We start from the raw sequence: 15952 nt of genomic DNA, 5'->3' as shown, positions 1-15952 counted from the left end.
ATGTATTTATATTAAAGCCACGTGTCAAGTTTTATGTGACGGGCTGGAAATGAGCTCCCTCATCTCATTCTAAACAATGTCACATAGTGTACTGACTGAAGGCGGTGAGCAGTACAGTAAGTATTGTAGGGCAAGTTCACCAAGCTGTAGCCAGGTTGTTGCTATTGTCACAAACGCTTTCGAACAGAACAAACATTGTAAAAGGGTCGAGAGATGAGACTATTTGTTAAGGGTTGTTAAGGGCTATGGTGAGGCGCTTTCAGACTCAGATTATCAACATTAGGAAGTTAAATGCGATTACTGGTTACAAAGATACACATAATTACAAAACTGATGTACTGTAATTATTCACAGAGAAAAGCGTAACTTCACCATACTCTCACATATTGAAAAATCAGTCAGATGCACCTTCATATTACGTATTGACAATTATTTACAATATTTCCAAATGTAACAATGTATCGCCTCAAACACACACACACACCCCCTAGACATAGAAGTCAAAGATTCCCCGAATAGCCTGAACAAACTGTTGGGCCAGACGCTATAAGTGAACAGCATCACCTATGAAGGCCGGCACGGCACACGACGGGGTGGGTTGCAAGCACCACACCCGACCGCCTTTGTCTCCCCGGTGGCGATGTTTACACACCGCAACAGGTACTCATTTTAGGCAGAGTCGACCCAGGGGAGGCCCAGGAGATAATCGTTCCCGGTGTTGGTTGGTTGTCGTGAGAGAGAATCAAACTCGGGTCGCCGGGTTTGTAGCGCATCACCACGCTAACCATTGTGCCACCACTCCCCTAGACATTGGAGATACTGTCAAGCACCCACAATGAATATAACAGATTACCCTACCCAGTCCGTTATGCGACAATGCCATGCGCGATGCCCATGCAATGCACACACAAAAAGCCGCACCTTCCTTTAGGCTCTTGTAGATTTCCCTTCCATTGTGGCAGTGGCTTCCGTTCCACTGCTTGAAATCTTTACCGCCGTGCGTGCTGCAGACGAGCGCGGCACGCCGCTGCTGCTGAAGCTTCTTGCTGCTGTCAATCATCTCGAGGCCGACGTGTAACAACTAACCCTCGAAAAGTGTGAGGAGGAGGCGGAGAAAAAAAATGTGCGCAGATTTGTCCTCTTTTTTTAATTATCTTATTTTCTCTTTCTACGTGACTTTACCGAAAGAACCAAAGAGTAATTCCTGCAATCACGAAAGCGCCAAATCAACTTTGTCCTCGCTAATTTACCCTACTCTCTGCCGAAAACGTCTTCATCCGACACAACCAATGCACGCGTTCGGCAATTCGCGTAAGCAGAGCGCCATGGCTAAGAGCGGCGCGGTGGTGGGGTTTTGGCCTCGCAAGAACAAAAATAAAAAAACAACTCCACGGCTTGACCGGGGAAAAAAGAAAACGGCGCAGATTTCTTGGAACTACGGACAGCCTCGAATCATCCCCTCCCCCCCCTCCACCCCCTACCGCACACGCCTACGAGCGGACCGTGCCGGAGATATACGCGGTTCGACAAAAAAACAAATGAAATAAGTAGAGAACCTCGAGATATAACCGCTTAGCCTTCTCCAACACAAGCCGTTCCCGTGGCTATTGCTCTACAGCGCTTCTGTCGGAGTCGGCTGCGTGGACGCCTCTTTGCGAACAAATTGAGTCAGCAGGGCTATTAATACCCCGCTGCAGTTGTTCGAATGACGTTTGCGTGCGCGCGTGTACCTGACGTGCACCCACCCACCACCCCAGAATAACCCACCCCAGGCCCCACACCAATGCCCCAGTGCCTGAGCGCAACTTCAAACCAATCGCTGGAGCTCCAAGCGGTGAGTAATGGTCCTCTGCATGTTATTTATTATATTACACCCTGCTTATCCTGCCAAACAATATTGCTCCGTGATGTCCAACATCTATTCCCCCCCCACCACCACCCCCGTTTGTAAAATAAAAAAAGAAACCCACTGAGACACGGGGTTTAAACAGAACATGTTCCTTTACCACGCCCAATATAAATGAATAGAAATATATAACACTGTACGGTTTTATATGTTGCTGCAGAAAGTGTTTTACCGTTAATCCAGGGTATTTGCAATGAAAATATGATATTTCATAACGTAGAGACTGTAGGAAATGTCACTTTGGTAATGTTCATGACAATAACACCATGACAATAACACACTAAAGACTTTGTAAGCGCATCCAGGATTGAGGGAGGGAGGGAGGGAAGGTTTACAGATCTGGGGTAAACTACAACTGTAATTGCGTCATGCGTAACGAATTACAATCACAGTGTGATTGTAATTTTGGGTCAACAATACAGCTGTAGGCGTCACCATAACTGATCCCAGGTTTTCAAATGACATCGACGCAAACTCCGCTCATCCTCACAGAAGTGGCTCTGGCTTGGCGTCGAACAAAGGTGGTCACTGCATCGCGCGCTTTCAGATGCGCTTCTGCGCCCGTCTGGAATGCTCTTCCTTCCGATATTAGGAAGCCATTGGAGCTATGCATTTTTAAATTATCCAGACTGAAACATAATTTGTCTAGAACTGCTTTTTGTGTTTAGTTTGTTGACTTTCTCCCGCACCTCCGAATAGCAGTCGGCTACGTACAGTGCAAAAGCAGTTCAACATACATACGAGATACGGAGAAGCTGGTGCCACAGATGAACAACCAAGAAGAGGTGGCAGTCACCCCAATTATCCACGCTTCTTTGTGCAGATAAATGGAAGTTATTGATAATGGTTTAACTGTAAGCATAACACGTAATGGTACTTGTATTGCCATAGTGGCAGGGCCATCAAATAAGGTAAACACAACTTTAAAAAGGTTAGAGTCCCCATGAGTAACACGCACAGCACAAGACAAGACATGAAGCTAACATGAAGGCTCTTGTGCAATTTACAAGTGAACACAACGTCACGGCCTAAATCCCAAACTTTAGTGTGACCTACGAGGAGATTATAAAAAAAAATATATAGCAGTCCTCCCCTTGTATGGACATCCAGGTCTCCAGGGCAAAAAATACTACATGTCACCGGGCTTTTGGTTGTAAATTAGGAGGAAAAAAACAAATAAATGCATCGTGGCGCCTTTCGCTCCCCTGCCTCTAGATAGCGCATTCCACACAGGCGCTGCGAGTACCACACATAACCATGGCCTGAGCGGGACTCCGAACTTGCGAAACAATAATTCAGTCTGAAACCCCAACCGACGCTCCTCTCAAACCGAAATCTGGTCAGTAAAAGCTTATTTAAGAACGTCATATAATTATTCTGGGCATGTTTTAATGTTCCCATGCTTAACAGGGCGTCTCAAGAGCCCACATTTTATAAATACACATTACAGGCCACGCTCGCGGCATTATTTTTGTATTTATTCATTGAGTCGATGTATTCCACGAGGAAGACTTTGATTTAACATCTGGTTTGCAGTTGGATGACGGGTGATTAGCCGGACGTGGCATTCCTTCACAGGCCTGACAAACGGAAAGTGTTACACAACTTGTATGTGCAAAGGGAGACGGGAGGCTTCATTGGCGGGCAGTGCCCTCTGCGCCTCGAAACGAGCAGAGACGCAATCTTGGCAGAGCCCACAGGAACGACGGCTCGACTAATCAACATATCAAGAGGCATCAATCTAGCCTCGTATATTTATAGCAAGAAAAACTCAAGATATTTCTTAATATAACTTCCGCCGCAAATAATGTGCGTGGGTGGTGAATCTTGTGCGACATTTAGGTGGGCCGGTAACCCCCTGTCATAATACAAGCTTTAATGGAACATCCACAATCGGGCTCTATCCGAATCCCACTCAAGTAATCCGAGATCTACACGACGCAAAGATGTACGCAGACATTGGCTTGAAGATGTGGCGAGCCTCTCCATTTAATTTGTATCTGTTGGCACCCCATCCCCCCCACTAAAACACTGGGGAGACAAAGGCGGTCGGGCGTGATGCTAGCCACCCACCCCCTCGTGTACTGTGACGGCCTGCATAGGCGTTGCTCATTTACAGCACTTATCCCAACAACAATCTGTTCAGGCTATTCGGCAGATCTTTGACTTCAATGTCTAGGGGGGGGTGTGTGCGTTTGTGTTTAAGGCAACACAGGCTGGCGGTATTGTGCTCTGCGTGCCGTGCTGCAGACGAATAAAAGAACCCCAAGTGTACATTTTAATCTATTGACTGACCTCGTGTACGTTTGCTGATAAAAAAAAGGTGACATTGCCTTCGAGAGACTGAAACGCTTCATCCTCTGGCTCTTTGAGCCCAAAGTCTCGCACGCTGTGCACGCTCCTCATGTGGCGTCGCACCAGCAAAATCCACGTGCTCATTACGGTCTTAGATCTGCAATGTGCGCATGATTTTTAAGGAAGCCAATCGACGACTGATTGCTATGTGCCGGAAATATTGTCCGTACAATAACACTTCACATGTTTTTACAAAGACGACAACCCCCTCCCCACTAAAACAATCATTCCAGCTTACCAGCAACAACGCCCACATCTGTAAAGTTTCGCAGCAAGATTGGCAACAAAATACTTTAAAAAAATATTTTAAGAGTAACATACTGCGAAGCAACATGATGTGGGTGGATGGGTGTGTTAGATTGTGTGTGCATAGGTATAATAAACCTGGAGGCCAACTCAGCCTCAAACGAGTACCTGGTGTCGTGTGTAAACATCAGCACTAGGCAGAGGCGTGGTGCTGGCCACCCACCCCCTCGTAGGCCTAACGTTTGTGTCCGTTCGTATATGTGAATGCATGTTGCGTGCACACACCACACACGTGTCCCTCCACATAGAACATAAAAATACACTTTTTACAAATCCCACCAGCCACATCGGGGCCTGGGCCCAGCAAGGACCTGCGCTCAGTGTTTCAAGTTGATCTATCGGCATGTGATCAGCCTGGCTCTGGGTCTTACGTAATGTTTATTCATTTGTGATTATGATTAAATATGAATCTAAATTATAATAGCGTCATTTGTAATGCGCATATTTCAGACAAAATTTACCATGACTCATGATGCGTGGAGCCTGCTCGTATGGCACGTGAAGGAGGTGGGCCATGTAAGTGTCCCTTACAAGTCGGTGGAGAGTTGTACTGTATGTTACGTATTGCTCCCATACATTATGTGTTGGTCCTGCCTAGAGGCAACGAAGCTCCGAGTAATAAGAGTTCAATTTGCCTTTAATGAGATCGCTTCACTTCCTTCTGACAAAAACACGCATCCCAAACCAAACCCCATTTCTACACGAACGAGAAAATATTACGCGCGTTCATGGGAATCTGCACTGATAGAACGTAAACGTGCATCACGCAACGGGGAGTGTGTTTTCGGGAAAAATAAAAGAAAACCCCCTTTAAATGTGTTCAAAATGATGACTTGCTTATTTGGCCAGTCACCCAGTGTGAACGTGTGGGGGGCTACGCGTTTGGGAGGTGTTCATAAACCGCATGGCAATTCGAGGATTAAAAGTGCGATCTTTGTCTTTGTGCACACCTACCACATGCATTCAAAACAAAAGCTCGTGCGCAGGCGAAAAACAACAGGTGGGGATTGCACATTTATGCAATCAAATCACCCTAATTATAGACACATGGACACATCTCTAAGCGCTAGAGAAGTACCATCAACGCTGCCTGCGGAAGATCCTTGAAATCAGGTGGGAAGACAGACGGCGCTAACATCAGCGTCCTCGGGCAAACAAAGACCACGAGCATTGAGGCCATAATCAATCGAAATTGGCCACGTCGTCTTTATGCCCAAATTCAGACTCCCGAAGCAAGTCTTCTACTCCCAGCTTAGTCAGGGTGTGCGTTCAAGAGGCAGGCAGAGAAAGCGCTTCAAGGATGTCCTCAAGGCCAACATATCAAGAAGTGCACCATCGACACCCACTCACGGGAGACTCTTGCCTCGGATCACCTCAGATGGAGACTATTTCAAGGATCCAAACATTTAGAAACTCAATGGCGGAATCAGGAAGAGGAAAAGCGGGATTGGCGGAAACAGCACGCTGGAGCCTGACTTACTAATCCAGTTCCACCCACTCTTTCTGGACACATGTGCCCTAGCTGCGGTAGAATCTGTCAATCACAGACCATCTTCGGACCCACAGATAATCCAAATTTTCTACGGAAGACAATCATCCTTGATTGTGAGGGATAGCCTATGATGATGATGAGACACTCGGGACACATTCTCTTTACATAAAATGGGAACACACATGTCGAATTCCACACTGACTCGCAGGTTTTAAAAGCATACTGACAATAAAGGGCACATGTAATATGTAACAGGTTAAAGGTTTGGGAAAACCCAAATGCTGTGTTATCCCAGAGTACACAGAGCTCTCTCTCTCTCTCTAAACATGCAAAGAATTGACAGTGCAGTTGTAAAAGTAATTGCGTGGCTTCTCTCTGGCAGAGAGCTGCACTTGCGTAAACTATGTAAGCGGTATGATCTGGATGGAGAAATGTCGGGTGCAAAGCAGGACGTGCTTGTATTGTTGAAAATGCTAAATGTCGCACGTGCACACACGTGTCATTACTCAAGGAGACATGTATCAAGTACAGAGTTTACAGCGAAACCAGAGGTCAGAGTTCAAAGGCAGGTCAGGCCACTTACCAGACTGCATTTTAAGCCGCTTAAACCCCAAATAGTCAAAAGTGTCTCCCAACTCCAGTGAGATCGGTGCTCATCTCCACTGGCGACCATACTCATTCTCCCAGGACGACTCTAAGAACCGAAGCATCACTCAACTCACTTTCACAGTCTCAGCATTATTTTAACTTGAACACAGATATAACATCACTACATTTCTGGACATCTGTGAAAAGAGCTTTATAGCTCATTGGATTCCTCCAGTATATATATACAATTTCTGATTCTGACATTTCTATACAATAACCATATCATCCAAGACACTTTTGATCAATGAAACCCGACTTGAGTTAAAAAATTCATAGTTTAAGTTCTCTCAATGTCATGATTTTTTATTTTATTTTCACAACTTAGATTTCTCTAGTCATGGGTCAATTGTAAAAATGTACAAATTTGTCCGCTGGAAATGCAGGGAGAACCTCCAGATCTCCTTTCGGTTATGGCGGGATCTCAGTGGGTATGTCACGGCACGTGCTCCCACATTCCAGCCTGGTGTCATCTAGATCGGCACTAGAATCACCGTGCAACATGACCACAATGTTCGTGTTTATTTTGTGAGTTTTTACTCTGCGGGAGGAGGGTGAAGTGGGTTTACAAGGGCTTGCAGCTGCCAGTTGGTACGGCCAGCTAACAGCATTGTCAGAATGAACAGTCTAGGGCAGTCATTAACTTTAGAATGGGTTCTGTTCCCGAGACCCGTTGATAAGTGGAACGGTTTGTAAGTCGAAACACAACAATGCACTGGATTTAAACGCACGTACGGTCAGTTTTATAAAATGTGTCACGGTTCAATAAAGGGAAGCATTGTTAAACTTATAAATAAGATTAAATATTATATATGTGCATGTAATACTGTTATAGTAATTAAAACATAAAATAAAGTAACATGAAAAGAAAACAAATTATCCGTTTTATTTTTACTTATCTTGAGTCCTAATGCAGGTTTTCTTGTTGGAAGGGGTGCAATAAGCCCCCACAATTGTACACATACGGGGCATGCGCGCGCATGCACACGCACAACAACGATCCCCCCATATAGCTTTGACAAACTGTTGGAGCAAGTGCTGTTAGCAAGCACCTATGAAGGCCAGCACAGCACACGAGGGGGTGGGTGGGCAGCACCACGTCTGGCCACTTTTGTTTCCCTAATCGTGATGTTTACACACCGCACCAGGTACTCATTTGAGGCCGAGTCGACTTGGGGGAGGCCCAGGACCGGTTCAGATAATTTTCACTGGTGTTGACTGTGAGTGGAAATCGAACCCGGATTACCGGATTCGTAGTGCAGCGTGCTAACCAATACACTACCGCTCCCCATGGTGTGTGTGTGTGCGCGCGCAAACACTCATTCCCAGTGCAAGGCTGACTCATTACATCTCACGCAGGAGTACTCCGCTGAACAAAATAGTTCCGGGATTCAGTTAGCAAGTGTGAGTTCGCATTAGCAAGTCGACATTTAAAAAATTAATATCTCATTGAAGCTGGTTTGTACGTGCGGATGTTCTTAAGTCGGTGCTCATAAGTCGAGGTCTGCCTTGCAGTAGCGGCAAAACATATCCAAGGACAACTCCCGAACTATGAACCAAGGGGGATTTTTTTCAGTTTCAATTCAATTCTCAGCCAACGTTTGCTGGAAACAATGAAATTCATGGATTTAAAGTAAATCAGGCCCAACGGATGAGTGGTGGCGCAGTGGTTAACGCACTACACTACGAGCCAGGCAGCTCGAGGTCAATTAACCCCCATGACTGGCATGGCTTCACTCAGCAGATGATTGAAAACGGGGCAGTAAACAATAATTATTATATCAAGTGCCAAGTGCAATTGCCAATTTAAGAATGTGTTTGTTTGCACAATTAACAATTGTTGAGTTTATTAAGCAGGAGCACTCAAGCTAATCTTAAGCTCTCAGGTTCGCGTGTAATACCGCGGCACAGGAATGAGCTCCCTAAACCACCGAGCCATTTCACCTGGATAACTTTCTAAGCCAGACCAAATATTTCATTTTCTATTCTTTGGGTCTTTCGGTAAAGCAAGCAAGATAGAAAAACATATAAAAACAAAACAATATCACAACGTTTCGATCGCAACACAAGCAATCGTCATCAGGTGAAAAAAGAGGGAGAAAGCTGCTGAGGCAGGCTGTTTATAAAGGTTTATAGATGGGCGGGGCAGCTAATGTTAATGTACGCTCTCTCTCAACCAATCAGGCGATCATTCCAGACCACGCCCTCTCTCTCTCAACCAATTAGGCGATCGTTATAGGCCACACCCTGTCTCTCTCTCTCAACCAATCAGGCGATCGTTACAGACCACTCCCTTTCATCGCAACACAAGCAATCGTCATCAAGTGAAAAAGAGGGGGAAAGCTGCTGAGGAAGGCTGTTTATAAAGGTTTAGAGATGGGCGGGGCAGCTAATGTTAATGTAAAAGTCTCCATAACATGCAGTAGGTCTACACCAATCAAAGAGCTGTTTACAAAGGTTTAGAGATGGGCGGGGCAGCTAATGTTAATGTTGGAGAGGTCTCTGGAACCGGAAGTAGGTCTACCCCAATCAAAGAGCTGTTTACAAAGGTCATTATTCCCTTAAAGCCTCACTTGAACAAGCTGTGGTGTGGTAAAATGCAGTCTTGCGTAAAGTGGTTTCCTTTTTTGGGGGGTTATTTGGGGATTTTAGAATAATTATTTTAAAATTGCGAAATCGGCATCACACGACCTGAGAATAAGACATTTCCCATTCACAATTGTTGTGGCAAGAATTATAAACGCGACTCGACCCTCGAAAATACATCTTTAACTGCACAAGGGGCAGCACACCTTTTATTGTCTTGAAACTCAAAACATTCATCAACAACACCGTGGCCTTAAACGGGAAAAATAAAAAGGCAACGGTTTGGGCAGTGTTCCTTCAGCATGGCCCGTTTTTGTTATTTGTGTTTTTGCACTGCTGCCGATGCACCATCACCAAATAATAATGGCTTTATTAGTCTTGCTATGATAAAGAACATGCATTTTATATATTTCTATATGTCAACTCAAATTATTTGTCAAACCAAATTTAATGTTTTTTATATATATACAGCCATTAGTATCCAAGCTAAGACCATCAACTCACTACACTTGAGAACCCAATTTGGTGACAAATGGCTACCTAGTTTTGAACCCAGGCCCCTCAGCGGTGCCAGCTCAGAACTCTCACATGTGGAATTAGACCTATAAAAATAAATCAATCTGTTTACATCTCTGGCCAAACTGGTGACCTTGGTGCAGCCATATTTTACGTATATATCCCACTGGAGAAGAAAATTTGGTCTACAGTCTGGAATGCCAAAGGAAAAAAACATTTACTTTTCTTCTTAGATCAACTGAACTTATGTTACTCAATAAATCATGTTTTGCCACACCAATCGAATTGAATTAAATTCAGTTTACTTCCACTCAAACTGTTATTTGAAAAAAGAAATATGCAAGGTTGTGTTAATCTTTGCAATAATAATAATGAACATATGTACCTCTATAGCTTACTTGACAGGCAATGTCCCACAAAACACTTCAACACATTTCGTTTCATTATTGCCAACCTAAAGCAATTGGGAAGAGCTTTCGTTACCAAATAGCGCCAATACACGGTTATTTAAATCTGTTTATGTTAATAACAAGACTGCTGCCATCGCAGGTTTTAAGGCCCCTGGGAAGTGCCAGCCTCCATTGGCTCAATAAGGTTTAGTTGTGGACTAACCTCGCCACTGGCACCCATGTAGCCAGCTCCCATCATAATGTAACCACTTCTTTATCATGGTAGCTGGGTGAGAAACACGGTAAAAGAGTGAAAATGATGGGCGGTGAGGCCAAACACAAGTAGGATGACCTTGATAGTACGCAGAAATGTACAAAAAACATTTCTGTTACTACGTTTCACTTAAAAGTGACGCATAGCTGCATTAATGCATAAAGTGGCGTGTTTACGACGAGCAGGAGTGATGCCATGTGTCCGTCTCTCCTTGTGCGCTTCGGTCACACACCCACAAACCTGGTCCCTTCAAACTTGCTTCAAGCCAAAAGGCAGTTTTATATATTCTAATACTTTTTATACAGAAAATGTTCAATAAATAAAACCATCTCTGTGTAAGTTCTTCATATTGTAATGATTGCAGAGCATCTGGGCACGATGTTGCAAATATGAAGGATACTGATAGGAAATGAGATTTTTTTTTAAACAGGTTTTTCACATTGGTCCAACATGCCCATAAACATTTCAAATATAGTTGTGAAAAGAGGTGCATATTACAAGTGTATTGCAATCACTAATGGTGACTGCATATTTCAATAAACACGAGGTAATATTGAACCTTGCCATGGACGTGTGCTACGAGAACACTATTTCCATAAGTCTTTGATCAGTATTGTTAGAGTGTAACTACGGAAACCAAAAAACAAGGTAATTAGAATGACACGATTGGAGAGAAAAAAATTAATATGCCAATTATGACCATTTCAACTTCAATTTTTATCCAAAACGTTTTTGCACACTGATAAAAACGTGACTGTAAAAAAGCCAATATCTTATATTCTAAACAAATTTAGAGACCGAATGCATTTTATTTCTGAGAAAGTGATTTGGAGCAGCACCATTTAAATATGGCTTTGCAAACTACATTTGAGCTGATCAATTTGAACTAAAATAAAGTACATGCACATGTGTGAACAATGATAATTTAAATAACATTTAAGGAGATAAAATGCACCTACAGCACTATGTATCTCACAGATTAATGTTTTCCTGTCGTATTTGCAGACTCTAAACTAACTATGCTAAACTACACCATTAGAAACCTCATTTGCCAGTAACAAAATATGATAATTGTTTTTTTACCCTTTTATCTGGCAACAAAACTGACACCTTTTTTTTTACAAGGAGCCATGTTTACATTGACCACAATACCTGCGGTCGGAACGCAAACAAAAAACACAACTCTGATAATGTATGCACTGTCCTTGAAATTGATTGGTCCACACCCGAGACAGCTTTCTTTAGAGCCTCGTCTCACATGGTGTTGGACCAGAAGACGCCAAAAGGCGCACAACTCAAAGACAATGCACTATCAGAGTATGAGAGCTCGGGGTAAGCATTTACACCATTGGAAACCTCATTTGCCAGTAACAAAATATAATTGTTTTTTTTACCCTTTTATCTGGCAACAAAACTGACACCTTTTTTACAATTATCATATTTTGTTACTGGCAAATGAGGTTTCCAATGGTGTAAATGCTTAGCCCCGAGCTCTCATACTGATGGTACATTGCCTTTGAGTTGTGCGCCTTTTGGTGTCATCTGGTCCAACACCATGTGAGACAAGGCTCTAAAGAAAGCTGTCTCGGGTGTGGACCAATCAATTTCAAGGACAGTGCATACATTATCAGAGTTGTTTTTTGTTTGCGTTCCGACCGCAGGTATTGTGGTCAATGTAAACATGGCTCCTTGTAAAAAAAGGTGTCAGTTTTGTTGCCAGATAAAAGGGTAAAAAAACAATTATCTTATGCTAAACTATTTTTTATTTTACCAGGTAAAGCCAACTAAGCTTTATATCCATTTTTTAGAAGCGACCTGGTCACAAATGATAGCTCAACAAAGTAGCTAATCATGCGTAAATTTATAGCAACCTGAATAAACTCTAAACGCATGTTTCTAAATGTGAAGGAAAAAACTGGAGAACTCGGAGAAAAATTAACGCGACCACGGGGAGAACATGCAAACTCCAAATATACAGGCATCAGGGTCTAGATCGAACTCATGCCCTCCTGTATACCAGGCGAGGTAGTTAACATCTCGCCACCGCGAGGCCCCCTCTTGCCTTAAGGAAAGGGCCAAAAGGGGCATATTTGTCAAAGGCCTTATGCAAAAGAGGGCCGCCAATGAATAAGAGGGTGCCATGTGGCATTCTGCTCCCAGGTCTCCTGCCCAGGGCCTCCAGGAACCTCTGAGTGGACTCAAGTATTTGTTCAACAAAAAATATCTGGATGGATTTTTGTGAGAGCGTGAAGACAGCACCTCTAAGTACGTAAGTTAGAATCCAGGTAGCGACCATCACATGTGATAAGCTTATCAAGTGGAATCAGTTTTATGCCTCAGCCCGGTTAATAATTAACGACGTGAAATTATGATTTAGTCGTCACTTATTGTGACAACACTCCAGTTCAATGGCATTTAAAAAATATCTCCACAGCCTTCTATATGCTATGAAAAAGGGCAAGTGCCAGAAACGTCGCCTTTTATATATTTTCCTATCAAGGCCAAAGTATTATTGGCGAACATGTTGAGTTTTTAGTGTTTTTGTGCTTGTGTACCACTGCCAATGCAGCATCACCAAAGAATCTGCCTCCTGTGTAAGATGTCCATCGAAGGGATCTGACAAGTGATTCTGTGATATCACTTTCTAAAGTAAGTAAGGAAAGGTAGTTGGAAAATATTTGAAGTTGAGGGGGAGTGCATAAGAAACTGTAAAATGTTCATCTCAATGCAGACAAAACAACTGGAAGCAGCCGATGCAATGTGACTACAGTAAAACCCTCGTGAAGCCGCACTCATTAGAGACTTTCCGGTTATGGAATCAGAAAATGTGTTTATACTGGAGAAATCCGATGAGCTAGAACGCTCTTTTTCACAGATATCCAGGATGTCAGCATAACTGAAAATTAGACAATTATTTATTACTTAATTTTAATATGTATTACAGCAGGGGTGGGTGGAATGGTGGTACACTCTGCTATGAACCTGATGACCCAAATAGGATGTCAAGCCATGGTTAAACACGAGTGGCAACTCAGCAGCTACTTCCCATAAGAATTAACTACAATACAGGAGAAATGTTCCAGCATTCCAATACTCTCTATGTAAGGTGTTAATAAATCACAAATTATATACAATTTAAGTAAGAAAAATAATTCTAAATAATAGAGGAAAGTGCAATATATTATTACACACAAATAAACATATATTACATCAAACAATCGAAGTAAAATACGTAATAGGTACTTATAGAATCATAGGTACAAAAATATTTACATAAGGGGTATATTTGCTCACATTTACATGGGGGGGGAGGACGATGTGGCTCAAGTGAGTCGAGGTGGTGGTGAGTCGAGGTGGTGGTGAGGCGAGGTGGTGGAGAGTCGAGGTGGTGGTGAGTCGAGGTGGTGGAGAGGAGAGGTGGTGGTGAGTCGAGGTGGTGGTGAGTCGAGGTGGTGGAGAGGCAAGGTGGTGGTGAGTCGAGGTGGAGGTGAGTCGAGGTGGTGGAGAGGCGAGGTGGTGGAGAGGCGAGGTGGTGGAGAGGCGAGGTGGTGGAGAGGCGAGATGGTGGTGAGACGAGGTAGTGGTGTGTCAAGGTGGTGGAGGGGCGAGGTGGTGGAGAGGCGAGGTGGTGGTGAGGCGAGGTGGTGGAGAGGCGAGGTGGTAGTGAGACGAGGTAGTGGTGTGTCAAGGTGGTGGAGAGGCGAGGTGGTGGAGAGGTGAGGTGGTGGCGAGTCGAGGTGGTGGCGAGTCGAGGTGGTGGAGAGGCGAGGTGGTGGTGAGGCGAGGTGGTGGTTGGTCGAGGTGGAGAGGCGAGGTGGTGGTGAGGCGAGGTTGTGGTGAGGCGAGGTAGTGGTGAGGCGAGGTGGTGGTGTGTCAAGGTGGTGGAGAGGCGAGGTGGTGGTGAGTCGAGGTGGTGTTGAGGCGAGGTGGTGGTGAGTTGAGGTGGTGGAGAGGCGAGGTGGTGGAGAGTCGAGGTGGTGGTGTGTCAAGGTGGTGGAGAGGCGAGGTGGTGGTGAGGCGAGGTGGTGGTGAGGCGAGGTGGTGGTGAGTCGAGGTGGTGGAGAGGCGAGGTGATGGTGAGTCGAGGTGGTGGAGAGGCGAGGTGTGGAGACAAACATGGTGGGCGAATGACAACAAATTACGCAGCATAGTACCACTACGCTGATCATTGTAGCCCCTCTGCCATGCGAGAGCAAGTGAGAGCAGGTGAGAGCAGGTGAGAGCAGGTGAGAGCAAGTGAGGGCAAGTGAGGGCAAGTGAGGGCAAGTGAGAGCAGGACAAAAACACAACTCAGTGGTGAGTGATCGAGCAACTCGCAAGTGATAATAAACTATTTTGTCGATTATTTAAACTGGCAATAATGTCCCCTATTTGCTCACGACGTTAAAACAATACGACGTAAACTGATACGACTTAAACTGATCATTGCCGGTATTTTAAGTGCATCGACATATGACATTTGAAAATAATAATCACACGTGATATTTAATTATGACTTAAGAATCGCGAGCTAAAATGTTTACAAACTAACAACACAAACTTGGCTTCTGTACAGTTTAATCCGAGTCCCTCAATCACCATGAAGTGGAGGCAGAAGGAAGGCTGCGCGTCACTGGGCATCAAAGGCTGACGTTTTTATGTTGGGCTAAACAAATGTAGCTTATTTAGTTGTAAAATAAATTCAAAATGGAAAAGCCAAGCGAGAGAGCCCCCCTCGCAGCGAGAGAGCCCCCCTCGCAGCGAGCGGACGTGGTAATTAAGGGAACACATCTTTGAAATCCATACAACAGCTCGGTATGGTGTACGTATCGTATAACATAGCTTTAGAATTGCTCGTGAACATAAGCATGCTATTTCCTATTGCACACAGCTCCGTGAACAAACAAAAAACTCATTCAATTATTAAATACATAACATGCGACATTTATGGGTTTTCGCTTAATTTGCCTCAAGTACAAATGAGAAATAAAACATTGATCCGACTGTGATGAGCACCCATCTCAAAGGAGGGCGTATGGGAAAGTCGACCCCATATTGTGTGAAGATAAACAGGTCACACAAAAAGAGTTTTCAAAGCAGTTCAGTTGAACTTTTTGTCACGCCGTACGTAGCCAACCGTGCTTATCGGAGTTGCGGGGGGGAAAGACAACAAACTAAACACAAAAAAGCAATGGGCTTTCTTCATTGCGTATTCTGCATGGCACAGGTCAATTAGTATATGAACATTGGTCTGGCCAGAATGTTTTTGGGTAAAGTTTTTACATTTTATTCAATAATTTACTGCCAAAAGTTTTGTTGCTTGCCCTGAATTCTGGCTTACTCGAGTCTGGCTTCGAGGGGATTTACCTAACTTTTTTTTTTACACGTGACATTCTAATTCGTGTTTAAGGGAGAAAACAAAAGATACGTATTTTTTTTATGAATCTTAAAACATGAATTCACCTTAAATATCAACAAAGCAAGTCTGAACAATCACTGTTGAG

The 15952-nt window shown here is 44.0% G+C and overlaps 1 protein-coding gene across 6 annotated transcripts in view; it reads right to left on the bottom strand.

The window, feature by feature from the left end:
• LOC116955398 (myocardin-related transcription factor B-like) overlaps nucleotides 1-15952 on the bottom strand; it is an 87925-nt gene that overhangs the window by 49978 nt on the left and 21995 nt on the right. For 3 of the 6 annotated variants that reach the window (XM_032976455.2, XM_032976464.2, XM_032976470.2), the window contains exon 1: nucleotides 922-1732. The exons of the other annotated variants lie outside the window; for them this stretch is intronic. In XM_032976455.2, coding sequence (XP_032832346.2) covers nucleotides 922-1060 — 139 coding nt within the window. In that variant the 5' untranslated portion in view covers nucleotides 1061-1732. Of the gene's footprint in view, nucleotides 1-921; nucleotides 1733-15952 lie in introns of those variants that run through there. 6 annotated transcript variants of the gene reach the window in all.

The sequence above is a fragment of the Petromyzon marinus genome, chromosome 3 (genome assembly GCF_048934315.1).
Source record: "Petromyzon marinus isolate PM22_M1 ecotype Great Lakes invasive population chromosome 3, UKy_Petmar_22M1.pri1.0, whole genome shotgun sequence".
In the NCBI taxonomy this organism is placed as follows: Eukaryota; Metazoa; Chordata; class Hyperoartia; order Petromyzontiformes; family Petromyzontidae; genus Petromyzon; species Petromyzon marinus.
The sequence above is the reverse complement of the archived record's forward strand: the minus strand, read 5'-3'. Positions and strand labels throughout refer to the sequence as shown.